Source organism: Mixophyes fleayi, chromosome 6 (assembly GCF_038048845.1).
Source record: "Mixophyes fleayi isolate aMixFle1 chromosome 6, aMixFle1.hap1, whole genome shotgun sequence".
NCBI classification, from domain to species: Eukaryota; Metazoa; Chordata; class Amphibia; order Anura; family Limnodynastidae; genus Mixophyes; species Mixophyes fleayi.
The window spans coordinates 182,593,378-182,614,807 of record NC_134407.1 but is presented as its reverse complement, the minus strand read 5'-3'; the positions used below and the strand labels follow the sequence as shown (position 1 = coordinate 182,614,807).

Below are 21,430 nucleotides of genomic sequence, written 5' to 3'. Positions count from 1 at the left end.
CGTACATTGACTACAGCCAAACGCCTTCCTCTGCCCTGTTCCTTCCCTGAAATTGAAGGCTGTATTATGTGTCCTTTAAGTCTGAAGAGGAATTGAACGTGGCTGCGTTCTGTGGCGTAAGATCAGATTCTGGGCAGGCGCAGAGTAATTTGCACTGAACCACAAAGTTGTCTGTGTATTTTTAAATACTGGGGCCATTTGCTAAGAGCAAATAGAGCTCAACACAAAAGCCATATTGTATGTTTGTGATGTTGCTGTGCCTCTTTTTCACTTTGCATCTGGTTGGTGAAGGAAATCTCAGTAAGATGCTCAGAAGTAACTGTAAGGATTGGTAATGTGCAAAGCAGTAGTTATTCCCAGGAATATAGCCGGCAGTGGTAATATCCAGTAAATTGTCCAGCAGTAGTAGAAATGCTCATGACCATATCCTTTATTATAATGACCATCAGTGTGCCCCGCACATACTATGACTGTACCCAAATTATCTCATCCCTGTGCCCATTACTCCTCACGTGCCATCACTGTGATCCCAAGACAATCAGCGGCACTGGTGTCTGCTTGTTTGAATAAACCCGTTTTTGGGGGTCTGGGTGATTGCACTGTGCTTCGCTATTCACAGCTCCTGTTCTTCTTTGGTGTTGGCTTCCTGGCTTCTACCCGAAAGTAGAGGATGCTAACAAGTTAATAGGTCCCCAAGTATGTGCAGGGTTGCTGCTTGGGAAAATGAAATTAGAGGCAATATTAAAGTTGAGACACTGAGCCCCTGACACCTTGACCTGGGTGGGTCTACTACCATAGTGTATTATATTCTCATGCAGGGATACTAATTTACTCAGCGACTGTCAAAATAGAATTAAAATTCAAAAACTGTTTATCTTTACTATAAATAATATATTGTACCTGAAGCAAAATAATTTGATTTATGCTTTACTAAATCTATCCAGCCTGCTATCTGTTTCCATGCCTTTAATGAAAGACCACATGTCTAAAGCAATTGTAACCTCACAAATACAGTATGTTTGCTTAATTATGCATAGCATAGGGGCTATAAGTATGTGGTAGAAATAGTGTCATTCCTCTGTGTTGGCTATAAACTTAGAGAATTGATTCATCTCTGTTCCTGCTGTCTGTCATATTTTTTCTTTCCATTCCAGAGTCACAATGATGTCACCCCATCCCCCATGATGTCACACCTATCTCTTACTTTCAGGGGCGGATCTAGAAATCTATTGTACCCGGGGCGATTTAGGCCCCGTCCCCTTTCTAACATCCAAGGCTGCCGGCGGCTGCACACTATGTGCAGGTCTGCTTGCCAGTGACAGGCAGGGACAGTGTGCTGCCCGGCCGCTCTGATTGTGTTTAAAACACAATCAGAGCAGCCGGGCAGCACACTGTCCCTGCCTGTCACCGCCGATCGGACCTGCACATAGTGTGCAGCCGCCGGCGGCAAGTCTCTGCTAGGGGGGGCCCCGATCGCCCCCCCCCCCACCTGGATCCGCCACGGCTTACTTTTACATATTCCCTAAGCTATTGTACTGTGAGAGGTTTGTTACATCTCAAAATGATTGGCAGGAGAGCTCTTGAAGTAGATACAGGGGTTAAGACTTCCAGCACCATTCTAGAAACTAGGCATATGGTATAGCAAGAAAAAATGTAAATATTCACCCAGTCATATTTACATTGCACAAATAAAAAGGGAAAATACAAAGTATAGAATTAGAGGGCCTGATTCATTAAGGAAAGTAAAGCAAAAAACTGAGTTACTTTGCACCTTGGCAAAACCATGTTACACTGGAGGGGGAGATAAATGTAAAATGTGGGGACAGATTGGTAGTTGGGATAGAGCATGTCCTAGATTAACTTTAGATTTCAGTGTAAACATAAAGTTATCAAGTATTTGTGTGCTACATGAAAAAACAACCAGTATTTAACATATGTGCAAAATAATAAACTAATTTTCACCCCTTGCAGTGTAACATGATTTTGCCCAGGAAAAAACGTACTCATTTTTTTTACTTACTTTTTTAATGAATCAGGCCTAGAGTCTCATTAAATATGTGCTTAGAAACAGAATGGCAGTGCAGAGGCTGAAGTCTGAATAAAAGGCTTGCAGTTTTCTACATAACAGAACAATTGATTCACACACACCCTTTGATATGTGTCACAACGAGGTAACAAATAGCTTTCTGTCATATAATTACCCTTTTAGCCACGCTCACTGGTTAGTTGTGGCTATTGCTATTCGTGATAGATGGAGGGAATTCTCCATTAAGGTTTAATATTTAAGAAAGTCCTGTTAAGGCTGGGCAGTGTATTTTTCATCCATGTTTCATAACTCAAAATCTTAGTGTACTGGGTGATAATGAAATTTCACATGAATGCCTTGCTGATTTCATATCCACTCAACCCATTCAGTATCACGTAACCATCGCCACCTAACAATTAAGATACATTCACTCCGTGTAGAGAAACAAATAAAAACACGTCTACAAAATGTCTAGTCCTCTCGTTTAATCACTGTCATAAAAAGATGCAATTGTGGCCACTGTGTTTAAAAAATTCTGTATCCGTCATAAAATCCAATATATCTTTTAAGATAAAGACAGTTCACAGACATTGATTTCCCAGGAGGTATAAAAGATAGATGCCTTTGTTATTGGACCTACAAAAGCTTGCCTTTATTCCTGGTCAAGATTCTAAAGCATACACAGACAGGAACATTATAAAAAAAAGGAATAATGCTGTGATAAATAATGAAAGTTTAAGAGAAAAAACATGTATGTTTAATAATGTAATTAATGTAAATTCTTCCTTACACCTGGTAGTTAAATTACCATGAAAACAATGTATAATGCTTGGCAACCTACCCTGCCGGTCTTGCGCATGCGCAGAACCTCTGGATCCAATCTTATGGATTATACTGATATCATCAAGCTGCACCTGACAAGCACTATTAAAGGAACCCCTTTTTATTGCAAAGATTGTGGGCAGCACGGTGGTCTGCCTCACAGCACTGGGGTCATGAGTTCGATTCCCGACCATGGTCTTATCTGTTTGGTTTGTATGTTCTTCCCGTGTTCGCGTGGGTTTCCTCCGGTTTCATCCCACACTCCAAAAGCATACTAGTAGGCTGCTATCAAATTGACCTTAGTCTCTCTCAGTTTGTGTGTGTGTATGTTAAGGAATTTAGACTGTAAACTCTATTGGGGCAGGGACTCTGTACGGCGCTGCGGAATTAGTGGCGCTATGTAAATAACTGGTGATGATGAAGATTACCAGGTAATTATGTTTAACACTTCCTTGCTCCTTGAACCCGTTATATTTCTGGCTAAACTACTGTGTACTGACCTGGCTCTGACTTCTGGAATTCATGATTGCATTTTTCCCTTGGTAGTGTTACCCTGCTTGTACCACTAGTGTGCTGACCCGGCTTCACCATTGGATTCTGCTTCTGAAATACCCATTGGAACCCTGCTTTATATATGGCTTTCCTGTGTACTGACCCAGCTTGAACTTTTGGACTTAAGTGACTCTCTAAGATATGGAACTTTGTTATATTCCGACCCAGCTTGATTAAGTACTACGCCTCTGGATACCTAATCTACGCTCGATCCAGTGTTGAATCATTTTGAGACCTTTCCGACTGCCTGTTCCAGGTCCACTCAACTCCCAGGAGTGGGGATCCAACTACCAGAGACCCGGGTAAGTAAGCTCACTTTCTTGTTTCCTGTGCCAGTAATACCAAAAATGCCAAATTGGCCATACCATGTCTATCCCTTTATGCCTCCCAAGTCTACCAAAATTCCCATTTCTACAGGTCCTCCCTATTCTCCTTACCAACCTCAATTGCTAATTTGTGTTAGCTCTATGTTAGAGGTGTATAATGAAAATATTCCTTCTTTCACTTATGGTCCTACAAATAGTATCACACAATGTTAATTAGCTTAATAGTCCTCAGAAATAGTTTTAAAGTGGTGAAAAGTTTATTCTATCTAAAAGGGACCTAGGGGTAAATGTATCAAGCTCCGATTTTTTCAGCGTTTTAAAATTGCGGGTGATAACCCGCGATTTTAGTCCCCAAGTCGCCAGATGTATTAAACTGCGATTTTTACTTAGATCTTAAAAATCGCTGGTCATCTCTGGAGATTTGGGATGTCAAACACTCCCGTCCTTAGCTAACTCTCCTGTGTTGTTCTCATCTAGCTGCGTGATTAGTAAATACATCACTGTTACACTGACCCTGTCTATACAGCCAGAGGTCCGGCAGCTGTTAAAAGTGTAAAAATAGATAAAATGTAAGAGAAAAAAAAAAAAAGTGTGGAGCTGCTGGTTACATGAAAATCGGTTGGTATGAAAACATGGGATTCATAGTCAACCAAATGCAGCCTCTCATTCACTAACCTCACCATTACCAACCTCTGGAGCATCCCGGACTTTCTCCCTGGCCTTACAACTAACCATTTTTGCCCCTTGATCTGGGCGGTCTTTGCTGAAAATTGTATTGAAAAGAAGAGTTGGGTAGACCTCTCCACCATTCAACAAGATAACAATATATTCCCTGCAACCAAGGGTTTTTATATATCTTCAGGTCAAACACTTTCTTCTCTCACTACCTCCAGATACTCACTGTGACCTGTCTCCCTTCAAAATTACATGTCTGTGATCCCCCACATGTAAAGGTATGACTTCCTTATTATATAACATGTTACTCAATTTTTCCCACTTAGCTCTCAGGGACAACATGAAAGGGAATGGGAGAGAGATTTGGGACCCCCACAATAGGAGGATTACTGGAAGTAGGTGAGGGAAAGAAAAGTAAGTAGCTCCATTACCACCCTCATCAGAGGAGCAGCTTATAAACTCTACTACAGATTTTGTAGGAACTGTGGCCACAGGGAACCCCTATATCATACATAGACCTGCCCACAGATTTATCTGCTCTGGGAGAAAGTGCACAATCTCGTAAATTCAATGCTGGAGTCACCTATCCCCAGGTACTCTTGGATTTTTCTTCTGTGCTAGCATTAGGTGTGTGTGTTTATACTTTATATAGCATTTTTCTTTCTAATTTGGCTTTAATAAAAAGCTGCATACTGGGCTTTGAAGCTGGAATAAGTGTAAAATGGGTTCCTACTCTAATCATTATCTTGGTTTTATTCTGTTGGTCCAGTAGTTTTATATATGGAATACATCCCAAGTTTTACTTTCTGGTAGATCCCTTCACTTGGACCCAAATCTCACTGATAATCTTTCGATTTCAAATTGTCATTCTATTTGTAAATAAAATATGTGTAGATGAGGTCTTATGTTTATATATTTTGGAACGGACTATTTATGTCCTTGCATGTGGTGGTGGCCCAACATATTTCAGCTTCCTCTCTGCACATTATTTTTAGGTTACTGCACTTACTGAAAACCAAATCATCGTCATCATCATCATCATTTATTTATATAGCGCCACTAATTCTGCAGCGCTGTACAAAGAACTCACTCACATCAGTCCCTGCCCCATTGGGGCTTACAGTCTAAATTCCCTAACATACACACACACAGACAGACAGATAGAGACAGACTAGGGTCAATTTGTTAGCAGCCAATTTACCTACCAGTATGTTTTTGGAGTGTGGGAGGAAACCGGAGCACCCGGAGGAAACCCACGCAAACACAGGGAGAATATACAAACTCCACACAGATAAGGCCATGGTCGGGAATTGAACTCATGACCCCAGTGCTGTAAGGCAGATGTGCTAATCACTACGCCACCGTGATTTCAATCTTGACTTTCATGAGGCTAGGAAGAGAAATATTGGGGACTAGCACCATCATTGACGTTTTGATGTTACCATTATTATCTGTAACACATTAACGCACTTGTTTATGTTTGTTTTTAGCACTTCTGCCTTACAGCACTGGGGTCATGAGTTCAATTCCCGACCATGGCCTTATCTGTGAGGAGTTTGTATGTTCTCCCCGATTTGTGTGGTATTCCTCCCACACTCCAAAAACATACTGGTAGGTTGATTGGCTGCTAACAAACTGACCCTAGTCTGTGTGTCTGTCTCTGTGTATGTATGTGTGTTAGACTGTAAGTCCCAATGGAGCAGGGACTGATGTGAGTAAGTTCTCTGTACAGCGCTGCGGAATTAGTGGCGCTATATAAATAAATGGTGATGATGATGATAATTCCTCTTGTTGCTCCTTTTGGAGCAAGTGTTCATTGCTCAATGTGTTTTGGGTTTTTTTTACCAATGGATTGCCAATGCTAAGGTGTCCAAGCCTGTAATAGCCTGTGACTTTTTCGTCACCAAGATTTTGCCCTTACCACACTAGCCAATGAGTTCTAGTGCTGGTAGCATTTTTGGGGAGGGAAATTAAATATGCTTTTTTGATATTTATTCTTATATTTCTTTTTTTATAATAAGAAACCAATAACATGTCAGTCATCATCATCAAGTTCACTGCATGATACGCTTACAGCAAAAATGCGTATATTTTTCTAACACAATTTACATCTGTGTTTTATGTAAATTGCATTTAACTTAGCATCAGGCCTACACTTCACATTTTATAACTTAGGGTACTACTGCCATCTACTGTCCAAAATTACTATTGGTTTCTAAGATTTAAGAAGGAGGAATCAATTTTTTCTATTGAGACTAGAGGAATGTAAAGTGAGAAACTAATTTGGGATCTCTCTGGTGAATGAAGAAAAGTGGTTCCAGTCTCCTTATGAAGATTCTTGGATCCATGATTCAATCTGAGGGCAGCAGAGTTGATGGAATTCCTATGCTGGAAATCCTGGGAATAGTTTATTTGTGCCAACCTTATTTTTTGAAGTTAAGTAAATCATTTTCCTATACATCTTTAATTTCAATTGTCATTCTTTCTTTATTATAGTATTATAGGATTTAAGGTTTTTTTAACTTGTTATATAAGATAAATAATAGGACCCTACCTACAGGACCTGGGGCAGCACAGTGGCGTAGTGGGTAGCAATTCTGCCCCACACTCCAAAAACATACTGGTAGGTTAATTGGCTGGTAACAAATTGACCTTAATCTGTGTCTGTGTCTGTCCGTGTGTGTATGTTAGGAAATTTAGACTGTAAGCTCCAATGGGGCAGGGACTGATGTGAGTGAGATCTCTGTACAGCGCTGTGGAATTAGTGGCGCTACATAAATAAATGGTGATGATGATGATGATTATACTGCATTTATTTTGTCTACGTTGTATCTCCCTGTTTAATGTATGTTTTGTTTTGCAACTGTCTTTACAAATCAGCAGCAATAAAAATAGCTGCCAACAACTTTCACATACCTCTAAAACTATCCACATACAACTGTAAATAATGTGATCATCCATTAAGACTGTTATGGTGCTATCAGCATTAAAGAGGAGGTGCCAGATCATAAACCTGAAGCTTTTAACCACAAGCTAGCACAGTGTTGGCTAACCTGTGACACTTCAGGTGTTGTGAAACTACAAGTCCCAGCATACCCTTCCAGCAATAAACTGCTATATATTGGCAAAGCATGCTTGGACTTGTAGTTTCACAACACATTGAGTGTCACAGGTTAGCCAAAACTGAGCTAGCACAACATGACAGGGAGTAGGACAAATAATGCAGGCAATACCATGGATCTGGCCATGTTATGGCTAATTATCACTTTACTACTTAGCCAATAGGGGGTGCTCTAGCAATGCATTTATCATCATCATCATCATTTATTTATATAGCGCCAGCAAATTCCGTAGCGCTTTACAATTGGGAACAAAAATTAATAAAACAATACTGGATAATACATATCATTAATATGTAATATGTTTTACAACTCTTTTTACAGACTGATAAACAAATGTGTTCTATAAAGGTGAAAGGCTTTACTGTACATATTTTACTGGATTTTGGAAATTCAGTGACTTTTGTACATATCAGTTTGGTGAATACAGTTGAAACATTGCAACCAAAGATCTACTAAAGATTATGCCATTGCTGTGATTGCAATTCAAGCCTCACATATAATGGATTTTCATAAAGAAGATGGGATATAGTCCTTGGTGCATAGTGTGCTATTAGGAAAAGCTTTCACCCTGTTTGGGACCTGGTGATAGAAAACCACAAGGTGACATGGGGATAGTTTTGGTGAGAATGTATTAAAATGATTCTTAATTTTATTACATTTTATTGCAATATAAAATGGTTTTGTGTGGAGAATATTTCTTTAAAAGAAACATGTTTTCGATAAATGGATGATATACTGAATTGAATGGCTACTAGTCTGCAATGGAGGACACTCAATTGTGGCACTAAATGTTGTGCATGCAAGGAGTGCTATTTGCAGAACTATTACCTTTGTTATACACTCATATAATTGTTGCTCTGAAATGGTCACGTTATGAAATATTTTTTAATCAAACGGTCTCATTCAAACATCCTGAATACACATTCTGTGTACTGCACGAGTGGCCATTGATTTTTTTTATCTTTGTCTCTTTCTAGGTGTAATGAGCCTTGTATTCAATTGATTTTATTTACTTGCACACCACCAGACAGTTACATTTTCTTGTGTCCATTTATCACAGTCTCACTTCACATCTATTCATTATATTCCTGCTCACTCATACTATAAGGCTACTAGCCAATCTTCCTTTCTCCTAACAAGTATTACTTGCACAAACAATAATATCTAATCTGTGAGGAGTTTGTATGTTCTCCCCGTGTTTGCGTGGGTTTCCTCTGGGTGCTCCGGTTTCCTCCTACACTCCAAAAACATACTGGTAGGTTAATTGGCTGCTAACAAACTGACCCTAGTCTGTGTGTCTGTCTCTGTGTGTATGTGTGTTAGGGAATTTAGACTGTAAGCCCCAATGGGGGCAGTGACTGACATGAGTGAGTTCTCTGTACAGCGCTGCGAAATTAGTGGCGCTATATAAATAAATGGTGATGATGATGATAAAATCCAGCCTAAAACATTCCAGTACCAGGCAATTTAATTGTCTTATAATGATCACAAAAACATGTAATATCAGGTAACAATAATTACTTTATTGTCATCTTCCATATCTTCTTTCATTACTTTTTTCACCTGATATACTGTTACGTGCTCCTATGTTTCAGACTTATTTTTCATCCCATAAATTGTAAAGCTTGTGAGTAGTATCTTTAAACTGTTGATTTTTCCAGGGGCTCCTTCGGTTCTGTAATTTGGAATCGGCAAATGAATTCTGAGAAATCAGTTACCTCCCAGGGGTGATGTTTTCTGCCAGTGATTTCATAGCCAGAATGAATATCAAGGGAGATATCGGGCACCCCAGTCAGGTACCATTGGATATTTTAAATAAAGTTTAAAGAAAAAGGGGTTAGAGTATAATGCAAATATAAATGCTAAATTGCCTCAAGAAGTCAATATAAATAGATGATGATGATACTGAAGGGAAAATGTCTGTGGACTAAAGGTGAGGAACTGAATGCTATGGAGTGTTTCAGAGTGTCTTAAATGAGCCATTCAGCTAGACAACAAAGGCTCACTGGACACAGAAACTTTCAGATGCATAATGGAAGCACTTCTCCCAGGCAACTGAAACATGCGCATGTGCAGTAGCCATCTGCCAAAATAACGTTTTTTGTTTTGAATGTGACGCACTGTCATGGCTGTCAACTTCATCCGCCTCCATCATCCAGAACTGCAGAAAGCCCTCGCAGCACCTCTGGACTCCAGCTGTCAATGTGAGGTAAATAGCTAAATTGTCATTCCAATTCTGCAGAGTGCATACACACTGCGGAACTAGAACAACATTGTTCTTATTTTGAACAAGATTTTCAAGTCAGTTTGAAAATCTCGATCAACGATTTGATGTGCTTTTGAACAATGAACGGTCATCGTTCCAGGCTACACACTACTGTGATATCGGGCCAGTCAGTCGTTTATCGTCTGATTGACCCGATAATCAGCTGAAAATGCAGTAATGTGTACCCAGCCTTAGTCCAGTCATTTCAGAGGTTTAAAGGAGTTTGACTTGGCTCTAGTCTTGTATCACATCCTGAGTGGATTTATATTTGGCGATTGTTTATTCCAGTATTGTTCACCCTAATTGAAAATTAACATGTTGAATAATTTACATCTTTGTTGGACATACTGCCCCATATTTTGTTTTTCTGTTTATTTTTTATATTTGGTGAACAAAAGATTCCACCATTGAGCAGTAACAAAGTGGGTCATTAAGAAGTTGGTACTAAATACATTGTAGCTGCACACATATGGAAGATGGACATAAATTGGTGTTCATGAAAAAAATATTTGGACATTTATGAGTGCCTCTATTTTTGTGCATGTTTTACACCTATTATATGCATCACCATATCTATTGCTGATGTGTATTTAACGGTAGATAACAGGATTAATGTAAATTGTAATACAGTACTGCTTTGCAATAATACTTGACCTACTTCGGACAATAGAAATTAGTACTATAACCAGTGGTTGAAGTGGAGGTGTATATGGTGGTATGCCATTCCGCCACTTCGCCTTCTGCCTTCACTGTAAAACTATTGAATTCCATTCACTTACATTTCCAGTACATTTTTCATGCCACCACTTCTAAATTTACGCTTCGACTACTGACTATAACAGTGGGCATAAGTCAGCGCCTCTACTCTCATTTTTCTCATAGCTTTATATTACTATAAGATAGAATGTCTGAGGCAATATTTTTGTATGTGGTTAGTGTGTTGTTGTATAAGCTAAAGATCAGATACCACTAAAGTCATGGGGTCATTCAAAGAAAAATCAAGTGCCTGACCGACTTCCTATAATTTCCCGATGTAACAGAACATTGCTATAGAGCACTGAGATGATGCTCTGGCCAATACATGGAATCATCATCATCATTACCATTTATTTATATAGCACCACTAACTCTGCAGCACTGTACAGAGAACTCACATCAGTCCCTGCCGCATTGGGGCTTACAGTCTAAATTCCCTAACACCCACACACACAGACAGACACACAGACTAGGGTCAATTTGTTAGCAGCCAATTAAGCTACCGGTATGTTTTTGGAGTGTGGGAGGAAACCAGAGCACCCGGAGGAAACTTACGCCAACACAGGGAGAACATACAAACTCTACACAGATAAGAATGTTCACACTCTTCCTAATATTTATAAATATCACTCCAGGCCAACTTATCACTATAACCTAATTTCTAGTCCCAGTTACTGAACTCCCACTTCTGTCTACAAAACACAGGAATCATTTCTTCTTCAGGCTGACCCATTTAGTAGTGTAGCTTACATTGCAATTTTCTAGAAATGCAAGAACATGTTGCTATTTGCCTACCACTTAGTATACGTATATTGTATACGGAAAATATAAAGTAAAGAAAAACGTAAAACACTTTGTTTTTATAAAAATTGCATTTATTCACTATAGAGATATATACATACATTATACTTATCCACACTATTTTATGTTACTCTAAAATAAGATTCACGTCATTTTCATCACATTTACAAAAACAGAACTTTAATAAAATATGTAGCAACAGAAAAAAATGAAAGGAAATTCCACATCCCATATATTGTGTGTGTATAATATGGGGTGGGGTATGGCACATTGATGCCGAGAAACCCGACAAGACTTACACCGACCTGAGGATTCTGAAGGAGCTGCTTCCTGACCTTGACCAATAACGACTCCTCTTCACCACGACTTCAGCCAATGACGATGAAGCAAGAAGGCGGCTACAGTTGATGACGTCATTGAGCATGCCTACGCGATTATCGCTGTTGTTAAGGAGGTAATGTAAGTATGCACTCATGTACAATGTAGAATCCTTTGTAATCTACATTGTACATGGCTGCATACTTATATTACCCGCTTAACAACAGTGATAATCGCGTCACAATGCTCAATGCCATCATCAACTGCAGCCGCCTTCTTGCTTCATCGTCATTGGCTGAAGTCGGGGTGAAGAGGAGTCGTCATCGGTCAAAGTCAGAAAGCAACCTCTTCAGAATCCTGATTTCGGGGCAAGTCTTGTCAGGGTAGTCAGCATCAGCATTGATATGCTGACTACCACCGATAATATACATATGAAATAGTATATTTTCCTCCTTAAATTGATTTACTGGTGTCAATGACAAGATCCTTTGATAATATCTTAAAATTTTAAGTCACCTATTTGGCAGGTGTTCAGGGGTGTATCCAGTGGCAGAACTACCATGGGGCACATGGAGATAATTGGGCCCACTGCATGGCAGATACAGAGGGTTGGGGGCCCGGTTCCCTCCTCCCAGCCTTCCTGCACAGGGGCCCACAGCTCGCAAGTTCCGCCTCTGGGTGTAACTGTAAATTAATGGGCCCACAGCTAAATTCTGAGAGACAACCATCCCCACCCAAACAACTCCTGAGGTCCACTCCATCGCTAAAATAATGCCCACTCATTGAGGCCTTCTCCATCTAAAAATACCAAACACTGTCACATATTAATGGAAACCTTAGCAGCCAGTAGCAGAACTACCGTCACTGTAGGGGGTGAAAGCCCAATGCCCCAATAGCAAATGTGACTTGTGATACTAAATGCCATTGCTTTACACTTGACATGCAACAAGATGCAGGCTGAGGAAGACAGCGAGACGTTACTATGTCTGTGCACATTCATAAGTATTACTGCTATTGTCTTTATTATGTCAGCAATTATAAAGGTTGGTGGTTGTATTAGGGAATGGGGGGGCTGTAATTTCACAGTTCACCTCAGGTAGCAGAAAGACTAGAATTACTCATAACAATGGATCTATACTGTGGGGTCTGAGAATGTTATAACTACTTAAAAGGGATTCTTTAGTAAGATGCCTTCATATAAACTTAAAAAAATATAACAAATGAGTGTTCATAATGTCCAGTTTCAGAAAATAAAGTACAGAAAAGCAGCATTGTAAACACAAGTATGCTCAGATTACAGTAACTGCCAGGAGATAACATGTTACTGTGATAAACTGATCATACAGAATATGGCAGCAGGCAAAGTAAAATTTGAAAATACACCCAGCAAATGAAACGGAAATAAATAATTTTTATACTTTGGACAGCATAATTATGCATTGTATACCCATATACCTCCAATTATTTGTATATAACTATACTGTGCATAGTGACCATTGATTGCATTCATCTAAAAAAGCCCTGCACGTATCATTAAATTAAAAGGTATCACAACTGAAATGTATTTGTCTGTGGTGAAACACTTGATGATTGAAATGATAAATTAAATGAGTTCCACGTATTGTTCAAATAGCAGGTAGAGTGTAATTCCCTCTCACAGACAGCAGATGGTGCTGCATGCTGATATTCGATGGACTTGTGAACAGTTCTTTTTTTTTTTTATAGAGATGTATTATATTGCCCCATTAATTGTATTTCTTTACTTTCATGAATGTTTTAAAAGGAGAATTGGTTAAATAAAATATAAGGAGACAAACTTAATTCCCTTCATTGGGCCTGATTCATTAAGGAAAATAAGGCATTTGCACATAAGTTAAATACTGGCTGTTTTTTCATGTAGTACACAAATACTTGCTTTATTTTTACACTGAAATGTAAACTTGATCTAGGACATGCCCTACCCAAACTATAAATCTGTCCCCACATTTTAAATTTAGCTCCCCCTCCAATGCAACATGGGTTTGCCAAGGTTCCTTTTTCTGCTTTACTTTCTTTAATGAATCAGGCCCATTATGTTCAAAAACACTTAAACCATTCACTAGCAACTGAGCTACAAATTGTATCTGTAAATAAAACAACATTGTACTAAAACACATTTTAAATATAAATAAATATTTCAATATTGTGTATATGGTTTTAAAAGTATTTTGAGCAAGATTGTTTTACAGGGATGGTTTCAGAGATGAAGTGGCTTCCTCATAAACATTGTGCAATATCCCAATAAAAACTCAAAATAAAATATTGGACTTATTGAAAAACCTACATGAGAGGGAATCTGTAATTAGAAGATGAAAGCATTTTTGCATTTGAAAGTAGGTTACGGGGAACTACACAAATCCATGTTGCATATGTTAATATCTAGACCCTGCATAGACTGCGTTTTACTCCATTATATATACAGTCCATAGAATATCGAATGGCACGTCCAGGCCATACTGGTAACTGGCTCTTTGCAAAAGATACACAGTACTTGAGTACAAGTAGTACTAGTGACCTGGTTTGGGCTGCCATACTTTTTAGTCAGTCAGCCTCCCACCCTTACTTCATACTTGCCAACTTATGGCAAGTATGATTCGGGAGTTTGCCGGGGAAGGTGGGCGTGCAGGGGGCGGGGCTCTGAAAATCGTGTCATTTTGGCCCTGCCCCCATGACGTAATGACGCAAACCGCGACATTTTACAGCGGGGGCGGGGCCAACCACAGAGATTCCCAGAGAATCGCAGCGTTTTTAACCTAATTCTGCCCACTTCACTTGGAAGTATGCCCTACTTTTAATAAAATAGTCCTGAGCTGTAGCCATCCAGAGAATAACAGAGCCCTTCGGTGACCTGAGTATTGTTATTGCAGACTTGGATGAGAGCTCTGGCTTTGATCTGATATTTAGTCCCAGTCCCAATAGTCAAAAAAGTCAGGACGAAATAGGCCGCATCCTGATTAGCCCAAGTGACACCTATGATTCACTCGATCACACCCCATTTTGTCACGACCCCAATATGTTAAGCTATTCTGTGCAGTTTTTCCCAAGGGAAATCTAGACTGTGCTACAAAAATCGGGACTGTTGGAGTGTATGTACTACCAACAACCAAGTTAGAGCAGCCTGACCACGTAAACACAAATATCACATATCTCATTCAAATTAGAACTATTTAGTATAGTATATACAGTTTATGGTTAAATTATGTATACTGTCCATTAAACTGAAGGTTACTATCCATTAATAATCTTCTGACTGATGTATCCAGGCATAGTGTACAGTATGAGGACCAGGAAAACGGTCAGAATAGCAATGATGAGCAGAGCAATGATGTACTTCTTATAGCGCTTCCAGATGAAGAAAATAAATGTTTTCAGTGGGTTCACAAACCAATTAAAGGAAGTTTTGGGCCGGCTGTAAAATAAAAAATAGATAAATAAATTATATATATTAAATAAATAAATTAATATAGATAAATAAACTGTGATATATATATATATATATATATATATATATATATATATATATATATATATAAAGTTTTTAAAGAGCATTGTGGACGCTATTATAAGTTTAGGAGCCACACAGACATGTTGGGCTTATTTAATAACCTATGCCAGTGTTGGCTAACCTGTGACACTCCAGGTGTTGTGAAACTACAAGTCCCAGTGTTCCCTTCCAGCAATGAGCTGCTATATATTGGCAAAGCATGCTGGGACTTGCAGTTTTACAACACCTGGAGTGTCACAGGTTAGCCAACACTGACCTATGCCATCTGCACAAATGTGCTGTAACTGATCAGCAATCAGTTTCCAGCTATTTTTCTAGTACAGTTTAGAAAGTGAAATCAAAACATCTGACTACTTGCTATGGTTAGCAGCTTGTTGGTGCACACAGAAACAATTTTATTAAATATGCTCTTTCGTGAGCAGAGGGAACTTACAGTTATTTATAAGGGTAACCTATCAAATAATTGTGAGGAATAAGGCCTAAATCATAACTGCAGTGTAAATATTGATATATCAATAAATCCATTGATAAATTGAGCTACTAAAGTGTAAAATGTGAAGCCAGAGAGTCTGTTGTGTGTGTATTCGGTGGATCTGCACATCCCAGTGTTAGCAGACAGCAGTGTCAACTGTAGCGGGCCCCTGCTGTGAGCTATATCCTGGCCTAGGATGGAGTTTTGACACCTGAATAGACTTTTAGGAACCGCTCGGCATTTTGTCTGGCTCAAGGAGATCATGTGCTGTTTTGGCTATATTTTATATAGACAAAAATAATTCAGTTTTCAAATATGCCACTTAAAATCAATAAAAGTAGTGATCAACCACATATTCCTCAATAGTGTTTTGAAGAGCAGCTCATATGTCAAATTAAGAATTCTGCCACACAGAGAAGTTAAGGAAATGAGTATAAGCTCAACTGATACCCTGTTCCTTGGCCTGTTTGGTATCAATAGATGGGTAAATTCATAGGAGATATATTAATAATAAAATTGGGTATGTGACTGTGTGACACTCCAAAGAAAAGTTAGGTCACATAGTAGAATTGGGTAGCAAATCAGGCAACATGCAAATGGTGATTGTAAAAAGTGTCACAGGCCACAACCCCCCTGGAGGTGGGGAAAGGTGTAAAGGTGTCTTTAAAAAGCTGAGACTTGTTACAACAAATTGTCAGCTTCTTGGGGATTAATCTAATTGAAGGACTGTCCATCTTTTCTGCCTACCCCCAGGCATACAGATTATTATACGTAAGTTATGCTCTGTACTTTCATCCCATTTGTTTCTATAACTGTTTGCAATTTTTTATTTGTATTTCAAATCTTTAATTGTTTTATTATCTGTAAGCATTGTACCTTTTGTATATTAAATCTATCAATTTAATAGTTCTGTCCTTATTGCTCTAAACGAATCCATTGCCTGTTTAGAAGAGAGTGATTGCTTGGCTGGGGTTAACTCTTTAGAAGCCAGAGTGTGAAGGGTTAGCTGTTTAACCCTAAGAGCATTGAGTGTGCGCAATTGGATAATTGAGTCATGTTTGCTATTGGCCTTATTTGTAGCTGGTGGTAGTTGGCGGAGAGGTGTGGAAGCGGGGTTTCTGTGTTGGGAAAGGGACCAGTAAATCTGTAGCCTTGGAGAAAAAGGTGAGTGTGAGATTTGGGCTGGAATCCTGTGTGTTTCCTTACAGTAAGCTTCCAAGTCACGAGTGCACAGAGGGCGGTTTGTGACAGGTACAGTGTTAAAGAGCAGTTTCCTGACAAAATAGAGGCGATATATTGTATGACTGTTGGAATATATGATAAGATATTAAATCAGGAAGTAGCTAGAGAGGGGCTTATCCCTGACATGCCCCTTAAAAACAGCACTACCCCTTAAAGTGGTAAACATTATTGCTCACCACTTCGAAATGGCTGCAGAACGGGCGAGTGGGCGGGAGGACCAATGAAAAACCGCCATGTCTGTGATAGCGGCTTCTCATTGGTCCTCCTGCTGACAACATCCTCTACAATGTTACAGAGCCCCGTTTATAGGTGGAGCTGTGAGACTAACCATGGCTTCCGGCAAGGGGGCAGAGCTATAAAGCCCCACTTCCTCCCTAAAAATGTGTCATCTTCACCCATTTATCTCATTCTGCAAAAGTAAGTCTTGTTTTTGCACTGCGTTGCTAGAAAACATACATCTATGGTCTAATCTTTACTTTACTAGGAATGCTCTCACTCCACCCAATTCCCCCTCCTCTGGCTCAGCAAATTTCTGCTGCTCCCTAAACGCCTCCATCCTGCTCCATAAACTGATACACGGCTACAGGCAACTTCAAGCGTCATTGGATATATTACAATCCAGTATCATTATTTTAATTTAGGCTGTATCTGGCACATGAGCACTGACTTATGGCACAAACTACAACTACGTACTTTGGTTTATCCAGAGGTTCTGGTTCCTTGCGTGCCATCCCCACTGGGCTCTTCTCCGCCTCTTCCACCGTCAACAACTGGAATTCTGCTTCAACTTTTCCCTATAACATTAACATTAAAAGTCATGCATTAAAGAACTATGATATAAAACATAAATTATGATACATCTGCATAATCTCAATTCAGAAAAAAACGATTTATTCTTTGCATCACGCATGTCTAAAGTCACGACATTATATATGTTTTTCCTTTTCTTTATGTTTGCTAAGTTTTAGGTTGTACGAACAGGACAATAGGCTGCAATCTAACTTCATGAAGTAATGTTAAGCAAACTTTATTTATTATTTCACCAAAGGAAATTACTGTTATGGTTATTGACCTATTATGTTACAAAAAATCCATCTATAACATAGGACTTCAGGATCAGAAGGCATAGAGACTGTAGACCAATCCATAGGCAAACCGAGAGGGGTTTCCTAGGGCCTGGAAACCCCCCTCCAAGCCTGGTGCACTGTATAATTGAGGTGGCTGGACCCTGCTCCCGCTTCACACAGCTCTGCTTCAAAAGGGAGAGCTGCGTGCACCTAACAGTAGTGCACGCAGCATTGCCCATGTATATTATGGGGATAGGAAGAGTTGGAGAGCAGCCAAGCACGGTCTAAAATTATAGCCACGCCCCCATGCATGCTGGCCACGCCCATTGGCGGCGTGGTGTGGAAACCCCCCTCTACAAATCCTGCGTTTGCCCCTGCAATCTCTGACCTCAGAAGCAGTAGGGAGAACTAAACATAAAGAATGTTTGTTCTAAGCTTTCACTTCTCATTCGATAAAATAATAAAACATATTCCTCACTCCATTTTACAGCGTCATCTTTCTGAAATTTAACTTATTCTTGAAAATACTCTCCTCCTAAACTGATAAAACCCATTGTACAAACCTCTGGAGGTAAATTTTGGGATTGAAAGGGAGGTGTGTTCAGTGTTGAAGAGGTGGCATATGGTTGCTTGTAAAGCCCCTCTCTATACAGTCTCTCCTGGCCATTTGCTGTTATATCCAGGGACTGGTATTTGAGATAATAAAAGTTGGCAAAGATCAGCATTTACCACAAGAGGTATGGCTATCCCCTTTAAATATTTAATGTTTCATGCCATCCGTTCTCTTTCCCCTCTATGTTGCATATATTGGTAAGTCTGTCTTGGTAGACTTTCTGCTTAAGACCCTACAAGAGTATTGTGGTGCTCGTGAAAGAGATAGACTTCCTCCACTATTTCATCTGGCTTAGCTTACCGCTAGGATGTAGGTGTTTCCACTTGAATCGCTGAACTGCACATCCTCTATTTTTACACTCCTCCTCTTCTTCTTCTTCTTTTTCTTCTTATTATCCTCAGCCTCCCGTTCCTCCCTCTCTATGTCCTCCTCACTCCTGATTTTGATGAAGGGCCACCACCCTTTCATGCGTTTGTTTCTGAAGATAGAGAAGCGTGGCGTGGCTTTGTCTTTGGCCAATTTAATGGTGCACTGTTGGGAGGTTTTGGCTCCTCGTACCATGTCACTTAATTTCAGTTCAATAGATCCTTAAATACAAAAGTGGGTTATAAAGCCTTCACTACTTGTCTCTATCATTTTTATTTATGCTTGAAGATGCTTCGGGGAGAAGAGCTTCTTATCCAAGTTAATCATTTATTATTAAATTCACTATATACCGAGTTTCTCATTTAATTCTACAGATATTTACAGATCATGCACAAATAACAATACAGGTAGCAGAAGTAGTAGTAGTACCTGTGACACTTAATCTAAGTGACTATTTTGCCAATTTACTACATAGTGAAAAGCAGCTTCTTCAGAAATTTTGCAAGAAATGATGTCAAAAATATTTTGCCACCTCAGACTGGACAAGGCCAACTATCGCCAAAGCCCAATGTCTCAATATGGGTATTCTCATTAATAGAAAGACAACAATAGGAGAAGTGAGAAAAGCTCAAAGTGCTGACATAAACCAGATGATGTGGGGGTGGGGGCCGTGCATACATGTACACCTAGTCCCCTGCATATTAAAAAGCTGAAGCTAAAGATACATGTCCAATGCTCTCTGCTAAAATTGTCTATTTTGCACAGTTAACCCCAAAATAAAAATGTTCACAAAATTTGGATATTTCCTTTGGCTCTTTACCCATCAATTTGGCCTTAAGATATATTTATTCTATAACATTTACCACCAGCACCCCCCTGGTATGTATCTGTATGTTACAAAATAACAAAAACTGTAAATCAAGTCAAATAGTTGCAGATGCATACCCAAGAAGTCGTTGGCAGATATACGATCGTAGTCCCAGACTTGGAGGGCTAGCACAGCTGGCTCCCGGAATTCTGACTCTTCTAAGGAGAAGAAGGACTCTTTCTTCTTGTAAGTGACCTCTTTCTCTGTCGGCAGGTAGTCAAACCGGAACACAAACCTCCAGTTAAAATTTCCTTCCCCGGTGAGGGAGTTAAAATGTACATCGGTTTCCTGCTTGTCGCCATCTAAGCCTCTTATCCACCTACAAAAGTGATGTCTTTACTAGCAACAACTTATTAGAAACTGATAAATGAATAAATAATTAAATCTTTCAGTCCAATACATCCAATTTGCCCACTGCCAAGACATGTAAATATCAGAGGAATGGTAGGTGATCACTTGGCTCACACATCATAAAACTCTTAAAGACACTATAAAGAGTATGGAAAATGCTAAAACGGTCAATTCCGTACTGTAATAAAATGCTCATGGTGGAAATAGTGTAAACGTCACTTCAAAGTCCAACTTACTGATATGTAGGACCACCCCATTCATTAATTTCAACAATTACATTTAAAAAAAAATAAAAAATACTTCTTGGTTTAGCTTCATTTATGTCTGAAAATAATCAGAAATAAAAAGACATGGGGAAAGTCATTTTTGTGTTGGAAGGTTTTCATTATATTGATCAAAGTGTTCCTGGAAATGCAATTTTCCTCCAAAGTGCAACTGGATGGTCCAAAATGTGTTCCATTAAAAGTACAGAACGAGGCCTAGTTTACCCCAACACTAAGCTGAAAAATTCAGAACTGGGAGAGACAAATATCTCTGAATGTTATATACAACCTTATAGACATGATTGTACAAAATGATGTCTGTATTTATGTACCCTGCACTTAACCCCACCCCCCCCCCCCTTTTCTTTTCTGTACCTTACTCTGCAAAATTTGAAATTTCAATAACATTGGACTGGGAACGTCTTCCTAGATGCTTCTTCTTCATCCCACAAGCTCATTTATATAATCCAATCCCACAAAAATAAATGTTGTTTTTCCACTTGGGTGCAAACCTGGGCACATTCATGCGCCTAATCCGTTCTTAGCCAGGCATGCCCACATCCCATTTGTTTTTTTGCATGGTTGTAAATTAACCTTAATACATACGCTTTGACATAGATATCACTTGACGGTTCTCCAGTAAATGGGTTGACATCGTCTAGAATGACATCATCAGTATTCCAAATGATGACACGTAGCTCATAACTACAAAAAAGAAAAGCGGATAAATCACAAGCCTACTATATATTTTATGTGGATATCGCAGGCTCAAATAATACTCAATAAAATACTGGTGGTCTATCCACGCTCAGCATTAGCACTGTTGTGTCATAGTGCAAAAATGAAACTGCCAAGTTATATATCTCTTTCGTAGTATAAGAAATGACTTTGTGTTTTATAGAAGAGCTATTGTCTACTGTAAATATAGTTTAAACCAAACTAGGATGAAACTGTTAATTTTGGACGTGTTTTTTACAACA

The 21,430-nt window shown here is 39.2% G+C and overlaps 1 protein-coding gene across 1 annotated transcript in view; it reads right to left on the bottom strand.

Annotated features, from left to right (window-relative positions):
* Positions 1 to 11,423: 11,423 nt before the first annotated feature.
* LOC142094898 (fer-1-like protein 4) overlaps positions 11,424 to 21,430 on the bottom strand; it is a 104,845-nt gene continuing 94,838 nt past the window's right edge. The window contains exons 41-45 of the mRNA XM_075177504.1: positions 21,057 to 21,155; positions 19,914 to 20,155; positions 18,903 to 19,189; positions 17,616 to 17,716; positions 11,424 to 15,112 (exon numbers count right to left, since the gene is read on the bottom strand). Of these exons, the coding sequence (XP_075033605.1) occupies positions 14,932 to 15,112; positions 17,616 to 17,716; positions 18,903 to 19,189; positions 19,914 to 20,155; positions 21,057 to 21,155 (910 nt within the window). The 3' untranslated portion in view covers positions 11,424 to 14,931. The remainder of the gene's footprint in view (positions 15,113 to 17,615; positions 17,717 to 18,902; positions 19,190 to 19,913; positions 20,156 to 21,056; positions 21,156 to 21,430) is intronic.